The 21020-nt window shown below is 36.6% G+C and overlaps 2 protein-coding genes across 2 annotated transcripts; one reads left to right on the plus strand and one right to left on the minus strand.

Annotated features, from left to right (window-relative positions):
- The first annotated feature begins 1040 nt into the window (after positions 1-1040).
- LOC145779887 (testis-expressed protein 26-like) lies at positions 1041-9806 on the plus strand. The gene is made up of 6 exons (XM_082591559.1): positions 1041-1402; positions 1878-2128; positions 7106-7268; positions 7520-7696; positions 9162-9320; positions 9525-9806. The coding sequence occupies exons 1-5, from the start codon at positions 1393-1395 to the stop codon at positions 9278-9280; spliced, it is 720 nt and encodes a 239-aa protein (XP_082447685.1). The 5' UTR covers positions 1041-1392; the 3' UTR covers positions 9281-9320; positions 9525-9806.
- Positions 9807-10291: 485 nt separating this feature from the next.
- On the minus strand, positions 10292-13990 carry LOC145779794 (mediator of RNA polymerase II transcription subunit 7-like). The gene is made up of 5 exons (XM_082591439.1): positions 13860-13990; positions 12415-12552; positions 11790-11983; positions 11270-11420; positions 10292-11124 (listed from the first exon to the last, which is right to left on the minus strand). The coding sequence occupies exons 1-5, from the start codon at positions 13926-13928 to the stop codon at positions 10939-10941; spliced, it is 738 nt and encodes a 245-aa protein (XP_082447565.1). The 5' UTR covers positions 13929-13990; the 3' UTR covers positions 10292-10938.
- Between the last annotated feature and the right edge of the window lie 7030 nt (positions 13991-21020).

A 21020-nucleotide genomic window follows, 5' to 3' on the forward strand; every position in this document is an offset into this window, starting at 1 on the left:
TTTGTCTTAAAAAAATACGACGCTAGGTTGAATGCAGAACAATCTATTTAAGCAAGGTAGTTACAAATAATTTTGGCGAAGTGGATTTTTCTTCCGTATGCAAGCCTTCCCTCCTCCTAAATTGTTTTTGAATTAAAAAAAAATCACCTTGAATGCCGCCAAAGTATACGCTGGATAATCCTTGTCAACGCTTCTGGATGTTATTAGTGAACGTTTTCGTTATTTCATGAGCATTTAATTTTGAATAAGTGTTATGCTATCAACCGTTGAAAGGCATTTTCCAAGAAAGCGAGAGCGTAGTGTCATAAGAATTAGGCAATCTCTGTTAGCCTTCGCATTCCCTTCTTTAGATATCCCTGGATTTGACTATAAAAATAAAATTAACAGTCCCACAACAGAAAAACTCGGTGCTTCATTGCCCCTTACCTTCGATGAGAGGAAAAAACATGGTGATGTTTAAGATAATTAAAATTATGCCAGTTGGAAACTCTGATTTTTCAATAAACAAATACGTATTTGCATCATCGGACACTTTATTATTGTGTACTTCTTTTGAGACAAAACATGTTAATCCGTGCTTTTCACACAAAACTTCATTTGATTTCTGTAAATGAAGTTTTCGTGTTTATCTTATATCTTTGAATTAGAATACTGTAATTATACAATAAATAAGCTTACTATTAATACTACAAAAAGTGCTCAATGCCAAGCAAATAGCCAAACAAAATGTATATATTATACATAGTCCCAGGTGAATTTTGATATTTGAATTTACCCATTTAAACCTTGCTCTGTGAGGCATCTTAAATTTTAATGCGTAAGTCACATAAGTCACAATTCATAAAAAGTCGATTTCCATTTTTGCTAAGTGTGAATTACGTCTTGAGGTGCTGATGATTTTCTTATTTTTGTATTTCGATCTACCATTTTAATTAAAAAAATTGTGAAGATGCTACATCATAATAACCGTCAATGACATAACAAAGCTTAATTTTTTTACTGCATCTGTGTTAAATGTGTGATCAAAGTTTTTATATCCAAGGAAAAGAAAGCTACACTATTTAAGTTTAGTTTATTTGTAGGAGTGCCTTGTCGTATGACAACGTAAGCAACTGCTAACTTCAAGCGATGAAATAAAGTTCAACACTAGCAGAAGCCGTTCTTTAGTAAGCAAAGCTGCCTCAATGTTTGTTGACGGAATTGGGTTTGTTTATCGGAAAAGTAAAAAATTTCAGTTTTAAGCAACATTTTTGTAAAATCAAACCCAAAAGCGAATAGAAGAACATTGCTTCATCACACAGATAAGCGTACTTATAGTGTGAGAGATACAAAGCTTTCAATAATAAACCAGGAGATAAAGTTCGAACCTGACTTACAAGAACATTACCAGCCATGGAAACACGTAAGCAAATAGCTCTTTGCTTCCACGCATTTTGAAAATTAAAGCAAACTTTCATAATTTATGACATGTAGCTGTTAAGGTTTAGCAACCCATCCTACCCTATTCTTGCACTTTTACAATTTGCACCAACAGCCAAAGTTAATTTTTTTCAGAAATTTCAGTCAGAGAATAGTCAATCTGCTAAACCTTTTGAAAGAAATGTGTCCATCAATTTTTTTTAAGGGATTATTTTTCCAGTGGATTATGCCTATGTGGTTGCTGCATGTTTTTAATCAGTTTCTGTATTCAACACTGTACCGGTAGGCGGTAGGCCTAATTGCAGAATTTCACTTTTCTTGAAATCACCTTTACATAAACTTAAATTTTGACTCCTCCCATGTACGCCAAGCTAGTGCCAACAGGCAGTAGACAGTGCTTTCTGACAAGTGCTAAACTCCGTACAATATTTCATGAATTTTCACTTATTTCTATTTAGAACGAAAGAGAATGCTAGATCCTTACTTTACGACACACCAATCACAGTACCCCGGATATCCGGCAAGAATGTATGCTGACTCAATAAGACCAATAACAACGGCAGCTTTCACGAATCCTCCAGGAACTAATTCACAGTTTGGAAAAACGACGTTTCAGGAAGATTATGCATGGAAGTTTTCTCCAAAAGTCCAATCAATTCGAACCGCAACTTCCTCAGGAACACGTGTTAACAATCCTCAACCGGATGAAGTTAGTGGATCTACCCATATGCGCCTAATGTAGACACTGCTTTAGGCTAATATGCCTAGTTAGTGTACGGTAAACTACAGATATTAAGTAAATTGCAAACATTGAACAAAGCAATAAACATCACCAAATGGGACAAAATTAACTTATGAAAGTGCAGTAACCACAGCTTATGTTCGAGAACAATGACGCGTTGTATCCAACCCTCAATATGACTATGACTCAGAGATGGGCGTGATCTTGATCTTGAAGATCACTTTTTTTTGGTGATCTTGATCTTGATCTAAGATCACTTTTTTTTGTGTGATCTTGATCTTGAAGAACAATAAGATCAAGATCACTTTAAATTGAAGTTTACTTACTAGATAGAGGCATTTTTTTAGAACTCGTACTTTACAAAATAAGTAGTGGCAACTACTAACATTAAGCCACTGTTAATATGATACAGGGATATCTATAACTACGGGATTGGAAACTCTATCCAGTGCTATACATCAGTAGGGTCATCACATTACTACGACTACAGAAAGATGAACAAAATACAATACCGACTAAAAGATATACAAAATTCGATTTTACAATAATAATACAAAATGTACACTCACATTAAAATTTAATTGATGAATAAAAGTGCATTTACGCTGCTAGAAAAAACGATGAATCCAAAAAATGAATAAATGCAATGAGTCCAAAAACCGCCTACTGTTGTTCTTTTGCATTTTGCGTATTGCAAATCAGATCAGAAGTAAATGAGGAGTGTTCAGCAATCAGTGAAATGTGCTGTTGTATCATCAACTTGTTCACAGACCAATCCAGTACGAAACCAATACGTTTACGATGTTATCAGAACTAAAACCAATAGCTAGTCATTCTGGAAAGTTTTTAAACAGCAAACAAAATAGCCTACAACATGACTGCACTAATGGAATACAAACAAATAAACAAACCAGGCAAGCGTAGTCCTTACAATTTACAGCAGGTGAATTGATTGTTACACTTTTGGTTGTTCGTTTAGCCTACCACTTGCTGCCCTTTGAGGTCAATTTATGTGATTATTTATCACAGCAGCGCACAAAGAAAAGTGACCCTACTGGTGTATAAAATGGTTTTCAGTTCCACAGAGTTTCCAATCCCGTAGTTATAGATATCCCTGATATGATATGTGTCGAATAAAAGACGATTAAAAGTCTCCATCTAATCTGGTCAGTGTTGCCATTTCAAAATTAAAAAAGTTTTTTGTGTTGGTCATAATAAAGAAGTCAACTTCCTTGTACTTTATGTTTACGTATAATAAAAAAATGATTTAACTTTGTTCACAATTTCCATGTGTGAATTTTAAAGAAATGTTTGCTTTCATTGACTCAATTTTAGATGTTTCAAAAGTCTAGAATGGCGGTGTTAAAAAATCTGGACTCTAGCCGACTTTGGTCATGTAAAGTGGTTTATTGCAGCAAATCAACCAAACCAAGACTTGTTTAAGGTCTGAGTGTGGAGCGGTTTGTCTGACCGCAAACCTCTGAACTTAGTATCAAGGTTGCCAGATGGGTAAATGATACAATAAACATTGACATAATACAGTGAAAGTTAAAACTACTTAGTAACACGAAGAAAAACTCCCACATGAACCAGACAAAAATTTGGTAATAACTGATGCAGTTCAAAGTTTATTTTTATTTATTTATTATAAATAAAAAGTATAAAACTAATTGCAAATTTTTCAGAACTGCTGTAATTAACCTCGGCCTTGGGTGTGACGTTGCGGTTCGACGCAAACTACGTCAGCAATCGATAGGCACAATAGCAACAGTCACTAACTTATTACAATTCTTAGGCCAGTGATCGAGTAGTTAAAAGTAAAAGTTAGCAATACCAACTATATACCTTTAGTCCTTTACCCAGGTTACTTATAGTAATTATTTTTTGCAACATCATTGATCAAAAACTTCATTTTTTTTCAAGTACACAAAAAGTGATCTTGAAAGTGATCTTGATCTTCAAGATCACGATCTTGATCTTCAAGATCACGATCTTGATCTTCAAGATCACATAGTTTGGTGATCTTGATCTTCAAGATCACCTATTCTTGGTGATCTTGATCTTGATCTTCAAGATCACCAATACTGGTGATCTTGCCCATCTCTGGGTAGATGTAGTTTAAGGTCAATGTACACACTGTAGGCAACAGCATAGATTTATTTTAATACCTACCGGTGCTGTGGTGGTAGGCTACCAGTGGTGCCGAAGTTAGTTGAGGATTGGGGGGGATAAATCAAAATTTTATCAAATTTTAGACAATTTTGAACACTGGGGGGGATGCATACTTCTATACACAATTTTAGTGGTTGTGGTAGGCCTATTAGGTTTATTAAACAATCACCGGACCTCGGTAAATTAGCTGCTAACAGCATAATACACAGACAAGAAATAGTGGAGATAAAAGCGCTACCTGTGCTCTTGTGAATGACTGCTGCAAGATTAAGAAACAAGCAAAGAAAAATTGGTACCTTCAGCTGGATTCGAAGCTATGACCTTCCAATGAATACTTAGTTTTTCCAAAAAAAACAACAGAAGTTATAGGCTACTTTTCTTTTTACCCTCTCCTTCACTAGAATCACTACACTTAGTGCGCTATAGGACAAAGTCACTAGTCAGGAGACTGAAAACAATCGAAGCTACAGAAGAACATTTGCAAATTTATGACAAAAATGCTAACTTTCAAACACATCACAAGAACTTGTTACAACCAAATTGCGTTTTACGGTAGTGCTCATTGAAAATACATTAGCACTGTCATTTATGCTGATGTCATTAAGAATATTTTGGTCAATGTTGCAAACAATGCTAGCATTTAACCTTTCCTGTCCCAAAGTATTTCTCAGTCAGGTTTTCAATCTACGAAGATTGGAAAACGACCTCTCACAAGCAGAAAAGCTTACCGGGCAAAAAGAGGTTCTTAATCAGCTGGAGTATTTGAGAATAGAGAGTTTTTTTTCAACTCGGACAATGCCTGGTAAGCTCTTTTGGCATCGTACAGAGATTTTTTGTTTGTTTTTTGTTTGTTTATCTTTATCCTGCATTGCGGGAAAGCGGACTTGAGCGCTATGCATCGGTGTACGCCTTCCGACATACACCTGACCCACGCTGCAGCCGACGGCAATGTCTGTTTCCGGTTGTCTACTCTGCTTATGACTTAAATTTGGTACTACCCATTACTCGAAATCGATCACTGGGTAGAGGCAATTATCGTAAAGTTTCTTGCCCAGAGAAACAACAGCAGTGCGGGTGGCTGGAGTCGAACATGCAGGCTCTCGACTGCGAGCCCAACGCGCTAACCACTCGGCCACTGCTGCCAATTTTGGTGCTGTTGCCGTGCTGAATGAATCAAATTGATAACTCATCGATTGTCTATTCAGCTCTGGATAATTTTTGACCATTTCAGGAACTAAGCCGGTCTTGAAAATTCGTGCAAGTTCTTTATACTTTGCCAAATCAGAATTCAGGCTACCTTCAAACCTCTCGGTCAGTTCAGACATAACTCTGTCCATGAACTGATTGTAAAGTATTTTATAACTTAATGCAGTTGAGTGTCTGCAGTAGCTGCCATCGAGCCTCCACCCAATCTTTCAGGGACTCTTCTTTGCCGTGGTGCTTGCAAATAAAATTAGCAGCAAATTTTTCCGGAATACCTTCAATGAAGGTCCTTCATTGTCTGGCGTCAAATCCAAGACAATTAGAACTGTGATTAAACATCAATAAAAGAAAAACAACAGCAATTCGAGATGCTTACAAACAACTAAATCGAAGTACAACTTCATAGCAACTAATTTTTTCTGAATTATTGGGGAGGATGCTGCCAAAATATTGGGGGGGATATATCCCCCCATCCCCCCTACTTCGGCACCACTGTAGGCTACAGTTTATTTTGCAGGCTTGAGCTTGACACATTTCCATATAAGAGAGAAATAAAAGTAAAAAAATCGCTTTTCGTTTTTTTTTTCCAAAATTTATCAAGGTAATCACGGACCCCAGATGCTTTCTCACGGACCCCCAGGGGGTCCGCGCAGGCGCGAATCTAAGAGTTTTTTTCGGGGGGGGGGGGCCAGAAAATTTGAAAATCAATTAAAAAGAAAAAAAAGCTAAACAGATATGAACAATGATACTACGACATATACGATATGCTAGAAAATAGACATTAAAACAACCATTTTCATCAATTGTGATGCCGAGGGACTAATATCAGCTGTTTAGAAACATATCAAACCATTTGATGCGGAAACATACAATTTTTCACAAAATTTCGGGGGGGGGGGCCGGGCCCCCCCATAAATCCGCGCCTGGGTCCGCGAACCCCAGGTTGGGAACCACTGCTTTAGAGGAATCTGATACCATGATAGGCCTATCGTGTGAGCTGGTGTAGGTAATAGTAGGCCTATTCCCATTTGCATATCCATGGCAATGGCATACCATAATTGAGATGTTGGATGAAACCTCATAGGAATCATAGGTCCATTTGAAACAAAAATATTTAGGCTTCCAAAACATGTCACTTAATGGTAAAAATTCTGCCACTCAAAGCATTGTAGGCCTATTGTTTTTTTCTTCAGCTCAATTCAATTTCATTTTTTATGGAAACGATATTACAATAATTTAGCTTTTGTTTATTGTGTAACCAAGCCCATTGAATCAGCCATTGTTCAGATTGTATCCATTTCTTGATCGTTGATATTAATCCATACCAAAGTGAGCAAGATCTTTTAATAAGCTCTCAAGTAGCCTTTATAAGCGCAGACAGCCTTTCTGCACAATCACTAGCTTCAACTATTGTTTGCATACAGCAAGCAGCCAGCCCACATGCTCTCGCATTACACTGTCCTTCATATGAATGTTGCGACACCCTTCGTTTTTGCAGTCTACTGGATGTTTGCTACAAAGGTCGTCGTCGTCAAAACATGCTAGCCTAAATTCATGCAATAAATTCAGGCGTTTATAACGTGGAAATTGCCAAGAAGAAGCATGGACAAAGTCGCAGAAATGCCAAGCGGAAAAAGCAGATTTCGAGAAGTCTATGATGGGGTATTGAATGAAATCATAAAAGACAAGATGAAAACCACGTATCAGTGCGACTTTCTCGGAGTAGAACAAGGTAAATAGCGAACAAAAACAGTGAGAACTGATAAGTAAAAAATTAAATAAGATAAATAAGAAGTTAATTGATTGTTTTAAACTTTTGTTTAGGCTACTAAATCACCAAATATAGCCTATATATGTCGGTTAGTAAGGTTGAACGCAATTTACCATGATTAACCTTTTAATAAGTTATGTTATTTTTTGGATTATCTTGCAATTTAAACATTTTATAAAGGCTAGAGATTAAATTCACTTCTAATAAATTAGGTCATCTAATAAAGCAACCCATCAAAACTCCATTTGATTGGCGAATATTCGTAAACCGACCACCAGACACCATTGCGCGCCGCTCCTACACCGTTCCAAATCAGGAACCGGAGCTGGTAGAAAATACATCGAGATACGGATGTAACAAGAGCAAGGAACAATTTGCGATTGGAGCAGGTAAAATACTTCTTATTTTTCAATTAAAAGCTGGGCACTGACTGTAGTTTGATTGAAATCAAGCTATAGTCGCATACTGATATATCAAACTACGGCCTGGCTGAGCTTATGACGCTTTAGCAAACCTAAATTTAACAAAAATATTTGAAAAAAAACTCTGTTCTTGAAGGGAATATACAGTAGAATTCGCCTATAACGGCACTTCTAGGGGATTTGCAAAAACTGACGTTATAGCCGAATTGACGTTATAGACGAACTACCGCAAACTATTCCACAACTGTCTTTTGATTAAAGAAAGAGGTGTATAATCCAATCAGGGTTACTGTGTAGCCTACCGGTACCACCAAACTGACAAAAGGCACGCAGAAAATACAGTAAACAAAGAAATTGTTTAAAAAAATAACCTACAGCGAAAGGTACAGGAAATTTGCGCAATAGGCTACAGCTCGTTGCATACAGTACAGTAGTAGAGAAGTTCATTGTTTATTAGCGAAAAAGGCATTGATCTTGAGCTGTTTCGGTTTTGACACACCTGTAGACTAGAGTGTAGAGCTGCTTTTTACACGTAATAGTTTTTCACGCGGAAAAAAAAAGTTAATTAGTTTATACAGTACTGCACGTACAACTGTTGCTTTGAGTTGTTTAAAGGTCAGCTGTAGAGCTGCTTTTTACACGTGATAGTTTTTCACGCGGGAAAAAGGTTAATTCAGTTAAAGTCCCTGCTGAGAACGACGTAGCAAAATAAATGGAAGACATTTTGCAAGCAGCAGCGCTAATTGGATTAAAAGACTGACCGTTCGTGGTGAAGGTGATGGCTTAAAGTGACGTTATAAACGAACAAAAGACGTCTGGGGACTAATAAAGGGTGCTGTTACACGCGAATTGACGTTATAGGCGATGCTGTTGTAGCCGAACTACAATGTATGTAAAAGATAGGAATTCTGCCGGGACCGAGCGAAATGTGACGTTATAGGCGAATTGACGTTATAAACGAAGCCGTTATAGGCGAATTCTACTGTAATTGGGAATAAAATAAAACCAAGGAATTTTGTGCATAGTTAGGCCTAATTCATGTAACATTTCGAATGTCTGAAAAACTTGTAATCTTAGATTTATAGCAAAGTCCAAGGCCACTCGTAGCCTGTAAAAGTTACGCTGTTCCTTTTACCTTTAGAAATTTTCCTGCAATTCATTTTCGATTCGACTTAAAAAACGAAAATATTTTTTAGGCTATTTTAACAAGATTATGCACTTAGAAACGTTATTTCAAATGAAACAAAACGAGCAAGGCTTCTTAAAGTGAGAATATTCTGTTTCGGACAGCCCTGCAACTAACACAATTAAAAACCACACTGTCATTGAAACAAGGAAGCTTTGCCAAATCGTTGCCAGTGCACCAGTTTGTTTGGATGCGTGCAATTTTTCTTAGCTACAGAAACCCAAAAGTGGATCTTTTTTTTAACAGTGCCATCAATTACGAAAGACCAAGTTTCCAGCCTACAATCTCTGACAAGCAACACGACGTACGATATGACCTATCAAAACAACTGCGACTACTGCAAAGAAAATAATGTATCTCAATAGAAGTCATATATACCCAGGAGAACTCTTCAAGAAACGCCATGTAAGATACGTTGGTCCAGATCAGCTTTATTGTAACTTAGGTGGACAACTCCCAGACAGCAAAACATCTACAGATGTTGAATCGATGTAAAATGACTGATTTTGCTGTCGGGGCTGATCAGAAAAGGTTGCAATTTTATAAGCTAGTTTTTTTTGTTTTGTTTTTTTTAAACTGCAGTTTCAAAAAAACTGCAATTATTTCCAGGTCAAGAAACGTGCAAAACGACGCAATAAAGGCTGAGAAACAAACCTGTCATCATCACGGCAATTCACCTTCCGAGTGCTTTCACGAGTATAAATACATTCATGCAGATAAATTCATTTTTTCATGTTTTACGAAAGCAGTAGAGGCATCTGTTGATCTAACATCAACACTTTAAAACAAAGCGTTCAAAGTCAGTGTACCACCACATTGGAAAGTAACCTTGCTTGCCGTATCAATCAATACTACTTTGTTGTGATCTGCCACTTATCAGATTTCAAGCAACTCTACTCCACTGAAACTTCTGACATTGAAGGTTCCTTTTAGAAATACAGTAGTAAGAATATAAAAAAAATACTTACCGGTCTCTTTTTATTACCACGTTCAAATAACGGAATGGCCCGATTCGGTGAGAGCCCTATTCGGTGAGTTTTTTTTTTAATTATTGCGCGCCGTAGCCTAATTATCATTGCCGTTATAGGGTTAGGGGGTAGGGGATAGAGGATAGGGGTTAAGGTTTGGGGGGTTTTGGGGTTGGGTTTTTGGGGTTAGGGGTTTTAATTAGGCTACGGTACCCGATAATTTTCAAAAAAAAATTCAAAAAAATCACCGAAAAAGGCTCTCACCGAATAGTAGCAGACCCTTCAAATAATGCCGCAGTCAGAAAACAATTCAACGTTTTGTTTAAAAGGAACAGTTTCTTTTTATGAACAAACATGTAACTGTCAGGTTTTTAGACCCAAAAAGGAAAGATACCAGTGGGACCGCTGACTAACTATCGTAAATAAGCTACCGTAAACTGGATCGTATCTTACAACCACGTTGTCCCGAAAGGGTAACCTTAAATGGGAAAATCTTCCAATCCACATGCAAAGTAGGTTTCAACATACTTCCAAACTGCATACCGCAAAACAGATTTCAAATGTCACTTAATGCATACTGGACTTGGTTTGATTAAAAGCAACGCGGCATACAAATATAACAAGAAAGCTAGTAGGCTAACAGATTGTGGCAACGTAAAAGTAGCATCACTGACTTCTCTCTCATACTTCACACAGATGTTGGACAGTTCATAGCTGGGGCTAAACCCATATTCAAATTTACTATTTTCTGTTGTGATAATCAATATTTTATTGAAAAAAATGCAAGAAATAACAGTAGAATAAGCAAACTTGTCTATGTTTCGCATAGATTCCTGTAATAGTTCTGTATTCTGTTGAACCACGACAAAAAACCGCCTGTGATTTCATTTTCTCTTCAAGTTAACACATGTCGCTTGACATCTCTCCGGCCACCAGCTTCACCGGCGATTGGAACTACCGCCACATGATGGACAACGAACACCTACATCCTCGAAAGGGACTATCAGCTAATAGTCACTTCGTTGCAGTGGAGCAGGCTGGAGATCCTGCGGCAGCTACTCCTCGATATCATCCATCAGTTTACACATGAGCAAGTCTTTACTTTCTTGCAAAGAAACGTCTCCAGGTTTCATTCTTTCATCACCGCCGGCACGGGAAGAATGAGTGATGGAGGAAAGAGCAGATGAAAGGATGTCGTCGACGTCCATGGATTCAGGTGCATCACCAGAAGCTTGTTTGTCCTGTAAAGTTTTTTAGAAGAAGTTTACGCATACAAATATCCAGCAAGACAAAATTACAGCAAGCATGGCAGTACTGTAGTGAAAAAGTTGTTATAGAATGCGGCTAGATATTATAAACGTGTTGAGTGCGTGACACCTTTGGTACCTTCTGCATCAGTCCAGACAATTCTTCTGAACACTGCTTCAGTATTTCCGATGCTTTCTCCATGTGCTGGCAGAGTCTGTCTCCTGCCTCAACCATGTTTTTCTTTTGCATCGTCATCATGACTTTGAGAGCTTCACGGGCTTGGTGTGGTCTGGCAAGTATACGTGACAAAAAACGGTGGACTTGGTTAGATCTCAGCAAAGCACTAAATCAGAGATGTAACGATCAATCAAATCTCCAAAAGGATTTGGTTTATGGCAACTGTGTAAATTAATCCAATCTGTATCTTATGCGGCGAACCCATTCTTGGTGCAAACTGAAGCTCTGGCGCTTCATTACAGCTACAATTCAAGACAAGGGGTGGGCAAGCACTGGGCAGCAAAACAGAATAAATTTATCCTTACATATTAAAATTATGTGCAATAACGTACTACATGAATTCGGTCCTGAGATTCAAACCTAAAAGAAAACTTAGTCTCAGGCCATCATTGTTTAATGTAATTATTGGTTGGTATTTTACCTGAACTCGTTAATTAAATGATGCATGTGAATAAACAGTATGTTGAGATCTTCAATTTTTTCATCTCTTCCTGGCGAAACACCACATTTGATCAAAATGTCAAGCAGGTCCAAAAAGTTGCATAAAATAGAAACGGTTATTTTCTGCAATTCCTCCTTCTTGTCATATACTTCCGGATGTAGTCGCTTTAAGCCCTGAAAACAATGCGCTACATGAATGCCAGGCTTTCCATTTTATAAACACTGGGCGCCTTTATCTAAACAGAATATAAAACTTAGTGAGTAAATACAGCTTAATACAATATTGGTACGAAGATTGTTTTGTTAAACTAAAATCTGTTTTATGTAGTTTACAACTACAAACAGAATTTACAGAGCAGATAGGCCTCTACACAAAAAAAAAATTTGATTGATCTTGGGAAGTGCTTATTTTCAGACTGCAAAAGAGCATGGAAGTTCACAGTTGCAAAGTGTTTCTGTCTTCATATCATAGCATGCCAAAGTCATTTTTTAGTGTACTAGTAGAAAATGCATGGTTTCACGACATGGCGCAGACAATTGCTCAAGATTTTACAGCAAAACCAGCTATCAAATCTGTTTAAAATGGAATAAAATAAACTGCATACTTGTACTTCCAATGGTCTAATGATAACATCATCTTGATGACAAGTTTGTCCAAACATTTGGTAGGTATCTTGTATTGGTGGCGGTGGTTTAGGAGCTAATCCGTTCTTTACAGCATCATCCGTATAACGATTGACATACTAAAAACATAACATGGCATGCAGAGAAGTGAAGAAACAAATGTCTCAGTGCAATGGGGACTTGGGATTATTTTCGGAGTTAAGTTATGATGACTATTAGGCACTGATATAAAAAAAATTGTAAAAATTTAAAGACTGACTGTATGTCTTGCTTTATTTATTTCCCCACAATTGTGATAAGAGTCAAATGTCAATTTTACACGCAGACAATTCTGATTATCACATATATATTATATACATATATAGGATTATAGGGGTTAATTGTGTTTTATCCAAAACAAATTGTAAATCTGAAACCATAGTTAATTGTTTGTTAAAAACCTAGTTGCATGAAAAAAAAAATTGGCAAACTGATTATTCGATTAACCAGATGCTTCTTTAGTTTGTCCTCCACAATTCATTCTTACCATAATGCATATTAACAACACACCAACCGACACGCTATTGATATTAAGCAGAATAGAACCAATAGTCACATGTTGGATTGTAAGTGATTAAGTGTGTATTGTGTAAGTAAGGCAACATTAACCACTCGAGGACGGCAACTATTTTTATTTTGCTTAGCTTACGGGATGGCATCAATTTCAGAGAAAATTTTCATTTTTACTGTAAATTGTTTATGAAAGGTTTTTCAGTTCAGTGGTTTCCCCAGTGCACAACATAATACTGTTGTGTAGTTGAATGAGTTTCGCTTTTAGCAGCATGATCGTTGCTTACTTCACAGTGTAGATTCAAACGATCTGTTATAGCCAGATGCTGCGGGTTCTTTTTGGCAATATCAAATTACACTAGCTTTCGGAACACAGTTCCCTAGTCATGTGCTATGACGAATGGTGTTGAAGTCAGTGAGTGGTTTTTAAAAAAAAAAAAAAAAAAAAAAAAAAAAAAAAACACTCACTGACTTCAACACCATTCGTCATAGCACATGACTAGGGAACTGTGTTCCGAAAGCTAGTGTAATTTGATATTGCCAAAAAGAACCCGCAGCATCAGGCTATAACAGATCGTTTGAATCTACACTGTGAAATAATACTGTTGCTCATATTAAAATAAAAAAATGCTGAGTGTTTTGCATATATGAACAGCACCCGTCTTTTTTATAATTACGTCATCCGTCCACAAGTAATTATAAACACACAAAACCTATTTTTTGGCTAAGTCATTGCGAAAACACCGATACACAAACATACAACAAATAAAAACTGTATCATCTTTTAAAAGTAAAATTTTGAGTTTTAATCCAGAGCTTAGACAATAATTCCAAGTACAAATGATAGGTTAATGTTAAATGCACAAACAAATGCTACCTCCATTACAGGTGGTGGCATAGCACTTTGTATCTGTGACTCCATATTGGCAGGCTGAGCATTAGCCATTGCAGAGATATGCTTCAGACAAGATAATCTATTCAATGCTAACTGTTCAACTTTGATCACAAATTTTCTGCAAAAAAATCACACTTGGAAGTGTAAAATAAATCTTTAATTTTTCTATCAAACAAACCAGCTAATAGAGCTAAAAAGTGTGTGTAATATGTTATGGTCTGCCCTGTTAGCTCGGTGGTTACCCGGCCGATTCAAGGTCATGCGAGGCTGATTACTTAGGTTCTCAGGGTATACACTTTGAGAAACGCATACAAGGACTGCTCTCCATTTCTCCATTCAGAGGCACCTAGTCGATGGAATAATTCTCCGGCAACAACATTTAAACAACCATCAGAAATTGCACTCTGTCTATCTTGATAACCGGGCCTGTGTCAATGGTTAAACGCCTCTGTAAGTATGTGGAACTGCCAGGGTTAAGCTCTCAAAGAAGCTTTCCCAGTCCAAATACTACCGGTACTGTACAGTTACCTTATATGGTACTTGTAGCCTTTGAGACTATGATAATTAATCACGTCAGTTAAACATGATGTTATGTGGTCAAGCCTAAGGTTGTGGACGCACCACAAACACATGAACTCGGCACTTCTATTTTTTCTAGTCTCTTGGACATATTTTGTATCTAATTCTGTTCATACACCTGCCTTGACACAGCGCACTTGCGAGAAACTCAGTTACGGTAGTTAAACGCCTGACTTTATGAACAATGAAATTTCACTCTGTTAAACTCGGTGACCAGGCCTGTGTCAGTGGTTCAAAACGTCTACAATGCAAAACTGCCAGGATTGAGTTCTCAAACTAAGCTTTCTCATTGAGGAAAAAGATTACAATTGTGGGTAAGTCTTTGTCAACTTGACCAGAAAAAAGGGAAAATGTAACCCATGGTGTCAGATTTTGATGAAACTTAGACACTTTGCAGAGCAAGTCATTCTGAGAAAAATGATACCAATCTCAGCAAATTCGGCTCAGCGGTTTTCGGGATATGGCCATTTGAAAATGAGGTGTTTTTGCGTTCGCTCAAGCATGAAATTAGTGAAAAGTTGGTACAACAAATTTTAAACGTAAATAAAACATACACCATTAATGTTACAAACTTCAAATTTTGTGAGAACTTAAGTTTGGTTGAAGTCAACACATTTACAAACTTTCAACAATTTTGGTCATGGTTGAATGATTTTGAAGACAAGTTAATATTGTTGTGGAATTGAAATCAATCAACCGTGACGTAACTTCCAAGCACTATACTGAAAAAGGCCCCTCTTCAATTTTTTCGAGTAATACATCATATGAAAGGTCTTAACTTCCCCTATACAGTGAAACAAAGATATCTTTGTGTATTTGAGAAAATCTAGGCGTAGTAAGTCGAAATGTACCATACACACAAAGTGGCTAAATTGATTGTTTTTATAATTGTTCAACAGTGCTTTGCTTCCCTTTTTTCCAATTATGCACAAAATATATACATTAGTAGACATAATAGGTAAGTTGAAAGCTTTGAATATCTTGCTTAGTCAATTAATCATACTAATTACTATAATTACTGAAAATCAAAGCAAAGATTATTGAAATTCAATGTGTAAAATGTTTCACTTGAAATTGGTTTTTAATGATTGTATAGTTTAATGCTAGAAGGAAATAAAACCAAGAATACTAATAGAGAAGTGGCTCTTTTTACCTGGTTCAAAGATGCAATTTAATCAACAAAAAAGGTTATCGTGCTTTGAGAAATTTTAAGAAAAACATAACGATATATCACAAAATTCGTCAGCAAAAGCCAAAGGATAATTATATTGAACTCTCATTGCAGTTTTGAACCATGATAACTTTTGGGCTGCTTTTCAATTTATATTCCCAATTTAAATAATTGGTTAAACTGGATATTAATGTATATATAATATATTCCAAAGCATATGTGTGACAGAAATTAATTATTTATTAGCTGATCTCCAATGAGTTTGAATTTGTTGCTAACATTGCATGGAAAATTGATATTGGTCTCGAGTAGTTGCAAGGGTTGGACTGTCTACCACACACAAAACATGTTCAAAAGGAATCCAACATTCGTCTTTGTTTCTTGGCCAATGAAAACATGGAGACGGTCCATTAGGGTGCAGAAAATTTACAAAGATGTCACCATTTTCTGTGTCAACTACCAAAGTTACTCCAACATAACCACTTTCCATCATACATGGCTGCTACAAAGTTTCCTTGATTGATGCTTTTGTTGCTGTACTTGGTATCAAAATCGAAAGTGTAATTATATGTGAGTTCATTGCTTATTCTTTTGATGCCAATTTTAGACTTGTCAACTGGTTCAAAGTAATGAAATCCTCTGGTTCCTTTTATTGTACTTGCTAGCTTGTTGGCAAAGAAAATTTCATTTGTGCCTGCACAAACATGATTTTGGCCTGGAAACATCATGGTCTTTCTTTGCCACAAGTCATGGTAAGTTACCTTGCGATGGCACTGTGAAGCATTCAATAGCTATGGAAAGTTTACGAAGACCTCTACATCATCAAATTGGTACTTTACATGAAATGATGGATCACTGCACTGAAAAGTTGCCTTCAATACATTTCATAAAACTTCTCAAGGAAGATTTGACGAATGAGAGAAAATGTCTGGAAGAAAGGTGGAAGCTAGCAAGTACAATAAAAGGAACCAGAGGATTTCATTACTTTGAACCAGTTGACAAGTCTAAAATTGGCATCAAAAGAATAAGCAATGAACTCACATATGATTACACTTTCAACTTTGATACCAAGTACAGCAACAAAAGCATCAACCAAGGTAACTTTGTAGCAGCCATGTATGATGGAAAGTGGTTATGTTTGAGTAACTTTGGTAGTTGACACAGAAAATGGTGACATCTTTGTAAATTTTCTGCACCCTAATAGACCGTCTCCATCTTTTCATTGGCCAAGAAACAAAGACGAATGTTGGATTCCTTTTGAACATGTTTTGTGTGTTGTAGACATAGACAGTCCAACCCTTGCAACTACTCAAGACCAATATCAATTTTCCATGCAATGTTTGCAACAAATTCAAACTCATTGGAGATCAGCTAATAAATAATTCATTTCTGTCACACATATGCTTTGCAATATATTATATATACATTAATATCCAGTTTGACCAATTCTTTAAATTGGGAATATAAATTGAAAAGCAGCCCAAAAGTTATCATGGTTCAAAACTGCAATGAGAGTTCAATATAATTATCCTTTGGCTTTTGCTGACGAATTTTGTGATTTATCGTTATGTTTTTCTTAAAATTTCTCAAAGCACGATAACCTTTTTTGTTGATTAAATTGCATCTTTGAACCAGGTAAAAAGAGCCACTTCTCTATTAGTATTCTTGGTTTTATTTCCTTCTGGCATTAAACTATACAATCATTAAAAACCAATTTCAAGTAAAACATTTTACACATTGAATTTCAATAATCTTTGCTTTGATTTTCAGTAATTATAGTAATTAGTATGGTTAATTGACTAAGCAAGATATTCAAAGCTTTCAACTTACCTATTATGTCTACTAATGTATATATATATATATTTTGTGCATAATTGGAAAAAAGGGAAGCAAAGCACTGTTGAACAATTATAAAAACAATCAATTTAGCCACTTTGTGTATATGGTACATTTCGACTTACTACGCCTAGATTTTCTCAAATACACAAAGATATCTTTGTTTCACTGTATAGGGGAAGTCAAGACCTTTCATATGATGTACGGTATTACTCGAAAAAATTGAAGAAGGGCCTTTTTCAGTATAGTGCTTGGAAGTTACGTCACGGTTGATTGATTTCAATTCCACAACAATATTAACTAGTCTTCAAAATCATTCAACCATGACCAAAATTGTTGAAAGTTTGTAAATGTGTTGACTTCAACCAAACTTAAGTTCTCACAAAATTTGAAGTTTGTAACATTAATGGTGTATGTTTTATTTACGTTTAAAATTTGTTGTACCAACTTTTCACTAATTTCATGCTTGAGCGAACGCGAAAACACCTCATTTTCAAATGGCCATATCCCGAAAACCGCTGAGCCGATTTTGCTGAGATTGGTATCATTTTTCTCAGAATGACTTGCTCTGCAAAGTGTCTAAGTTTCATCAAAATCTGAGACCATGGGTTACATAGCTTGGTCAAGTTGACAAAGACTTACCCAACAACCAAAAATATGTTTCATTTTCAGGGGCTTGTAGGTTTTAAGCCACCTGCACATGGTCAATCAGTTTTTGTGTACCGTATTTGAGTACTTATACCGGTGTATAAGCACTGATGCCATTTGCGCATCTGCAATTTGCATGGTCATAAACCCGTTTTGGCCCAGGCGGCCAGGCTCTTCCTCTTACTTTCTCAACTTCAAACAAATGACAATTGTGACAAGTCACAAACTGCTAAGAACAAGGTTGCCACGCAAAAAATCGCTAAATATCTATAAACGCCATTCAAAAATCCCTACATGTCCCTACGCAAACTTTGGTACTATTGTCAACATAAAAAAACGCATAGTCTACTGTAACTTAATAATTTCCAATTTACATTACTTAATTGGACCACCTGTTTATGAAATTTTCAAACAAACTATTTTGGGTTGGAGGCAATTGCCTCCTTGGTGATTAATTGTAATAATGGTGGTGGTAACTAATTGTGATCATTTTTTGAATGTTAACTTTTAATTTTTTATTTGCTAATGTTAGTGCTAATTGCTCAAGATGAAAAGCGCAACAATTGCGAAAAATCCCATGGAGATTCACTGTTCTCTACCGATGTTCTAAAATCCCTGATGTGGAGATAAATCCTTACGTCTGGCAACATTGGCTAAGAAATTAAATTTAGTGTTTCCACCATGGACATCTTATTATAACTAGACCGCGCATCGTCACTTCTCTCGTTTACGATTCCATTGTTAGTGTACCTATTCCGCGCGTTTGTCAATGCTTTTGTAGGGATCCGTAATGAATTTTCATTGTTTTTAATTCAATTCAATTTATTTTTCCTTGTCAGAATGTAAAAGAAATGATATTGTGAAAAAGAAATACAGAAACAAAACCAACAAAAGGAAAAGGTGGCAAAACCATAATGGTTTAAGACGTGCATGAAAGGATCTAATATTGCGGTATATGAATCGATAAATATACAGTAGTTAAGCACGGCCACCAAACCTTATACTTTAAATTTTAAAACAAGTAGAAGTAGATGAATTAGTTAAGAATCAGTCGCCTCCTCGTTCCTGATACAACTGGAGCGCCAATTCTTAAAGCAATGAGAACACGACTGAACACAACTTAACTTTCTACAAAATGTAATTCTCCCATAATATTTGCGTTTCTTAAAAAACTCAGTTGTTGTGAACAAATAATTGACAAAACAAATAGTTTTCTATGCAACAACACAACCGCAGCTTTTACCAAGATTCTGTTCAATAGAGATTGATTGCTTTCAATTTTCTCCGTTGTAGCAAAACGTTGCATTATGCTGACATTCCAAACATTTCCGTTTTGTCAGTTTACAAAAAAGCTGCAATTAATTTCGTACATTGCTGGTTATGCTGCCAAAATGTGCGCAAAGATAACGTTATGTGCAAGGTGCCGCTTTGAACTGAGTTCACACACTTTACCTGTTCAACAGAGGCGCCGGAAGCGGGGGGGCAGGGGGGGCAATGGTGCCCTTTTAAAGTCATGTAAGCAACTGCACATTTTGCAATATAACAATTTCTGCTATTCGCTTTTAGCCTAATAATAATCTTTCATTTTTGCCTCAAAATAATATTTACGGCAGAAAATTTTGCAACACAGTACAGGCCTTTTTTTCGGGAGCTCCTTCTCGGCGGCCAAATCTGTGTGCTTGGAGGCCAAAATACAAAATAAAAATAACGATAGCACAAGTAAATAAAATTAACTTGCAACAATGCTAAAATGATCACTTAGCGTTGTTGAAGTCTGGGCCTGGGCGACGTCCTACAATAGAATCGTTGCACCACGCAATAACTGCTTTATCGGGATTGTAATCCAGTACTGCGGGACCATCTAACGACACTCGCACGAGTGTCTCCAATGTGGCTGATTTTAAAGAAGTTCGCCACTCCTCTAGAATTCTTTTTAGCAACGAAAAACAACGCTCGACATGATTGTGTTGACGATGACGACAAGGTAATAAAATAAGTATTTCAATGATGTGAAGGACATTACTAAAAGAAGCATAATTTTTGCAAAATATGATCAAAAAATGTTTTCCCCTTGGATGTCAACTAACCTAGTTCTCCTTTTTAACAATGATTCAATGTCCGACAACATCGAATCGACATAAAAACGACAATATTGCCAGCCAATGTAATTTAGCACTTCGAATTAAGACTTTGTTAAAATAAACGTCGAGAATTACAAACAAGACTTACAGCGCTGGTGATCGCAGATGGATATATTCCATCAATAACAAATATCCCCGCACAATGCAACAGTGGCGATTATGACGCGCTGACCTAATTTTGCGTCACTCTTTAATACTACATATTTTTGACAGTTAATCCACGATCATTCTATTGCGAAATTAAATATTTGGCTAGAAGAGACCGGCGGCCAAACTTGGCCGATTGAGGAGGTAGCACCGGTGGTCATTCAAGCACTACTTAGCGGCCATGGCCACCGGCTGCTTTAAGGCTTGACAGTAGGTTACATCATTATAACATAGCATTCTTTGTATACTGGACACTTGTAGGCTATCATTACTCAATACATAGTGAGCTGATAGATTAGCATTATCGCTATATCTTATCTTAAAACTTGAAAAAAAATTGCCTTTTAGTAAAAAAAAGTGCCCTTTTTTCGTAATCTTGCCCCCCCAGTCAAAAATCGTTCCGGCGCCCCTGCTGTTCAACCCAGCTTCTTATCGTTTAAAGATAGAAGTGGACTTTTTAAACCTTCTTTCAGTGTTGTATATATTTGCGAGGAAACTGAATAATGCATTAAACGGTTACTAACTACCACAGCTGGGAAATTACCTCTTCGTCCAGGCATTGTGGAAGCTATTGCGGTAGCTGTGCTTGGAAACATAAATCATTCCAAGATATTTACTAAT

This window comes from Aplidium turbinatum, chromosome 11, assembly GCF_918807975.1.
Source record: "Aplidium turbinatum chromosome 11, kaAplTurb1.1, whole genome shotgun sequence".
Taxonomy (NCBI): Eukaryota; Metazoa; Chordata; class Ascidiacea; order Aplousobranchia; family Polyclinidae; genus Aplidium; species Aplidium turbinatum.

Bases quoted from the DNA above. Each gene is read 5' to 3' on its own strand.
- LOC145779887 (XM_082591559.1), top strand. The intron at 2,129-7,105 runs GTTAGTGGATCT...CAATAAATTCAG, and splicing joins ACAATCCTCAACCGGATGAA to GCGTTTATAACGTGGAAATT. The intron at 7,697-9,161 runs GTAAAATACTTC...TTTTTTTAACAG, and splicing joins ACAATTTGCGATTGGAGCAG to TGCCATCAATTACGAAAGAC.
- LOC145779794 (XM_082591439.1), bottom strand. From the start codon at position 13,928: ATGGCTAATGCTCAGCCTGCCAATATGGAGTCACAGATACAAAGTGCT. The intron at 12,553-13,859 runs GTAGCATTTGTT...TTATGTTTTTAG, and splicing joins TGCCACCACCTGTAATGGAG to TATGTCAATCGTTATACGGA. The intron at 11,125-11,269 runs GTACCAAAGGTG...AAAACTTTACAG, and splicing joins TGTCTGGACTGATGCAGAAG to GACAAACAAGCTTCTGGTGA.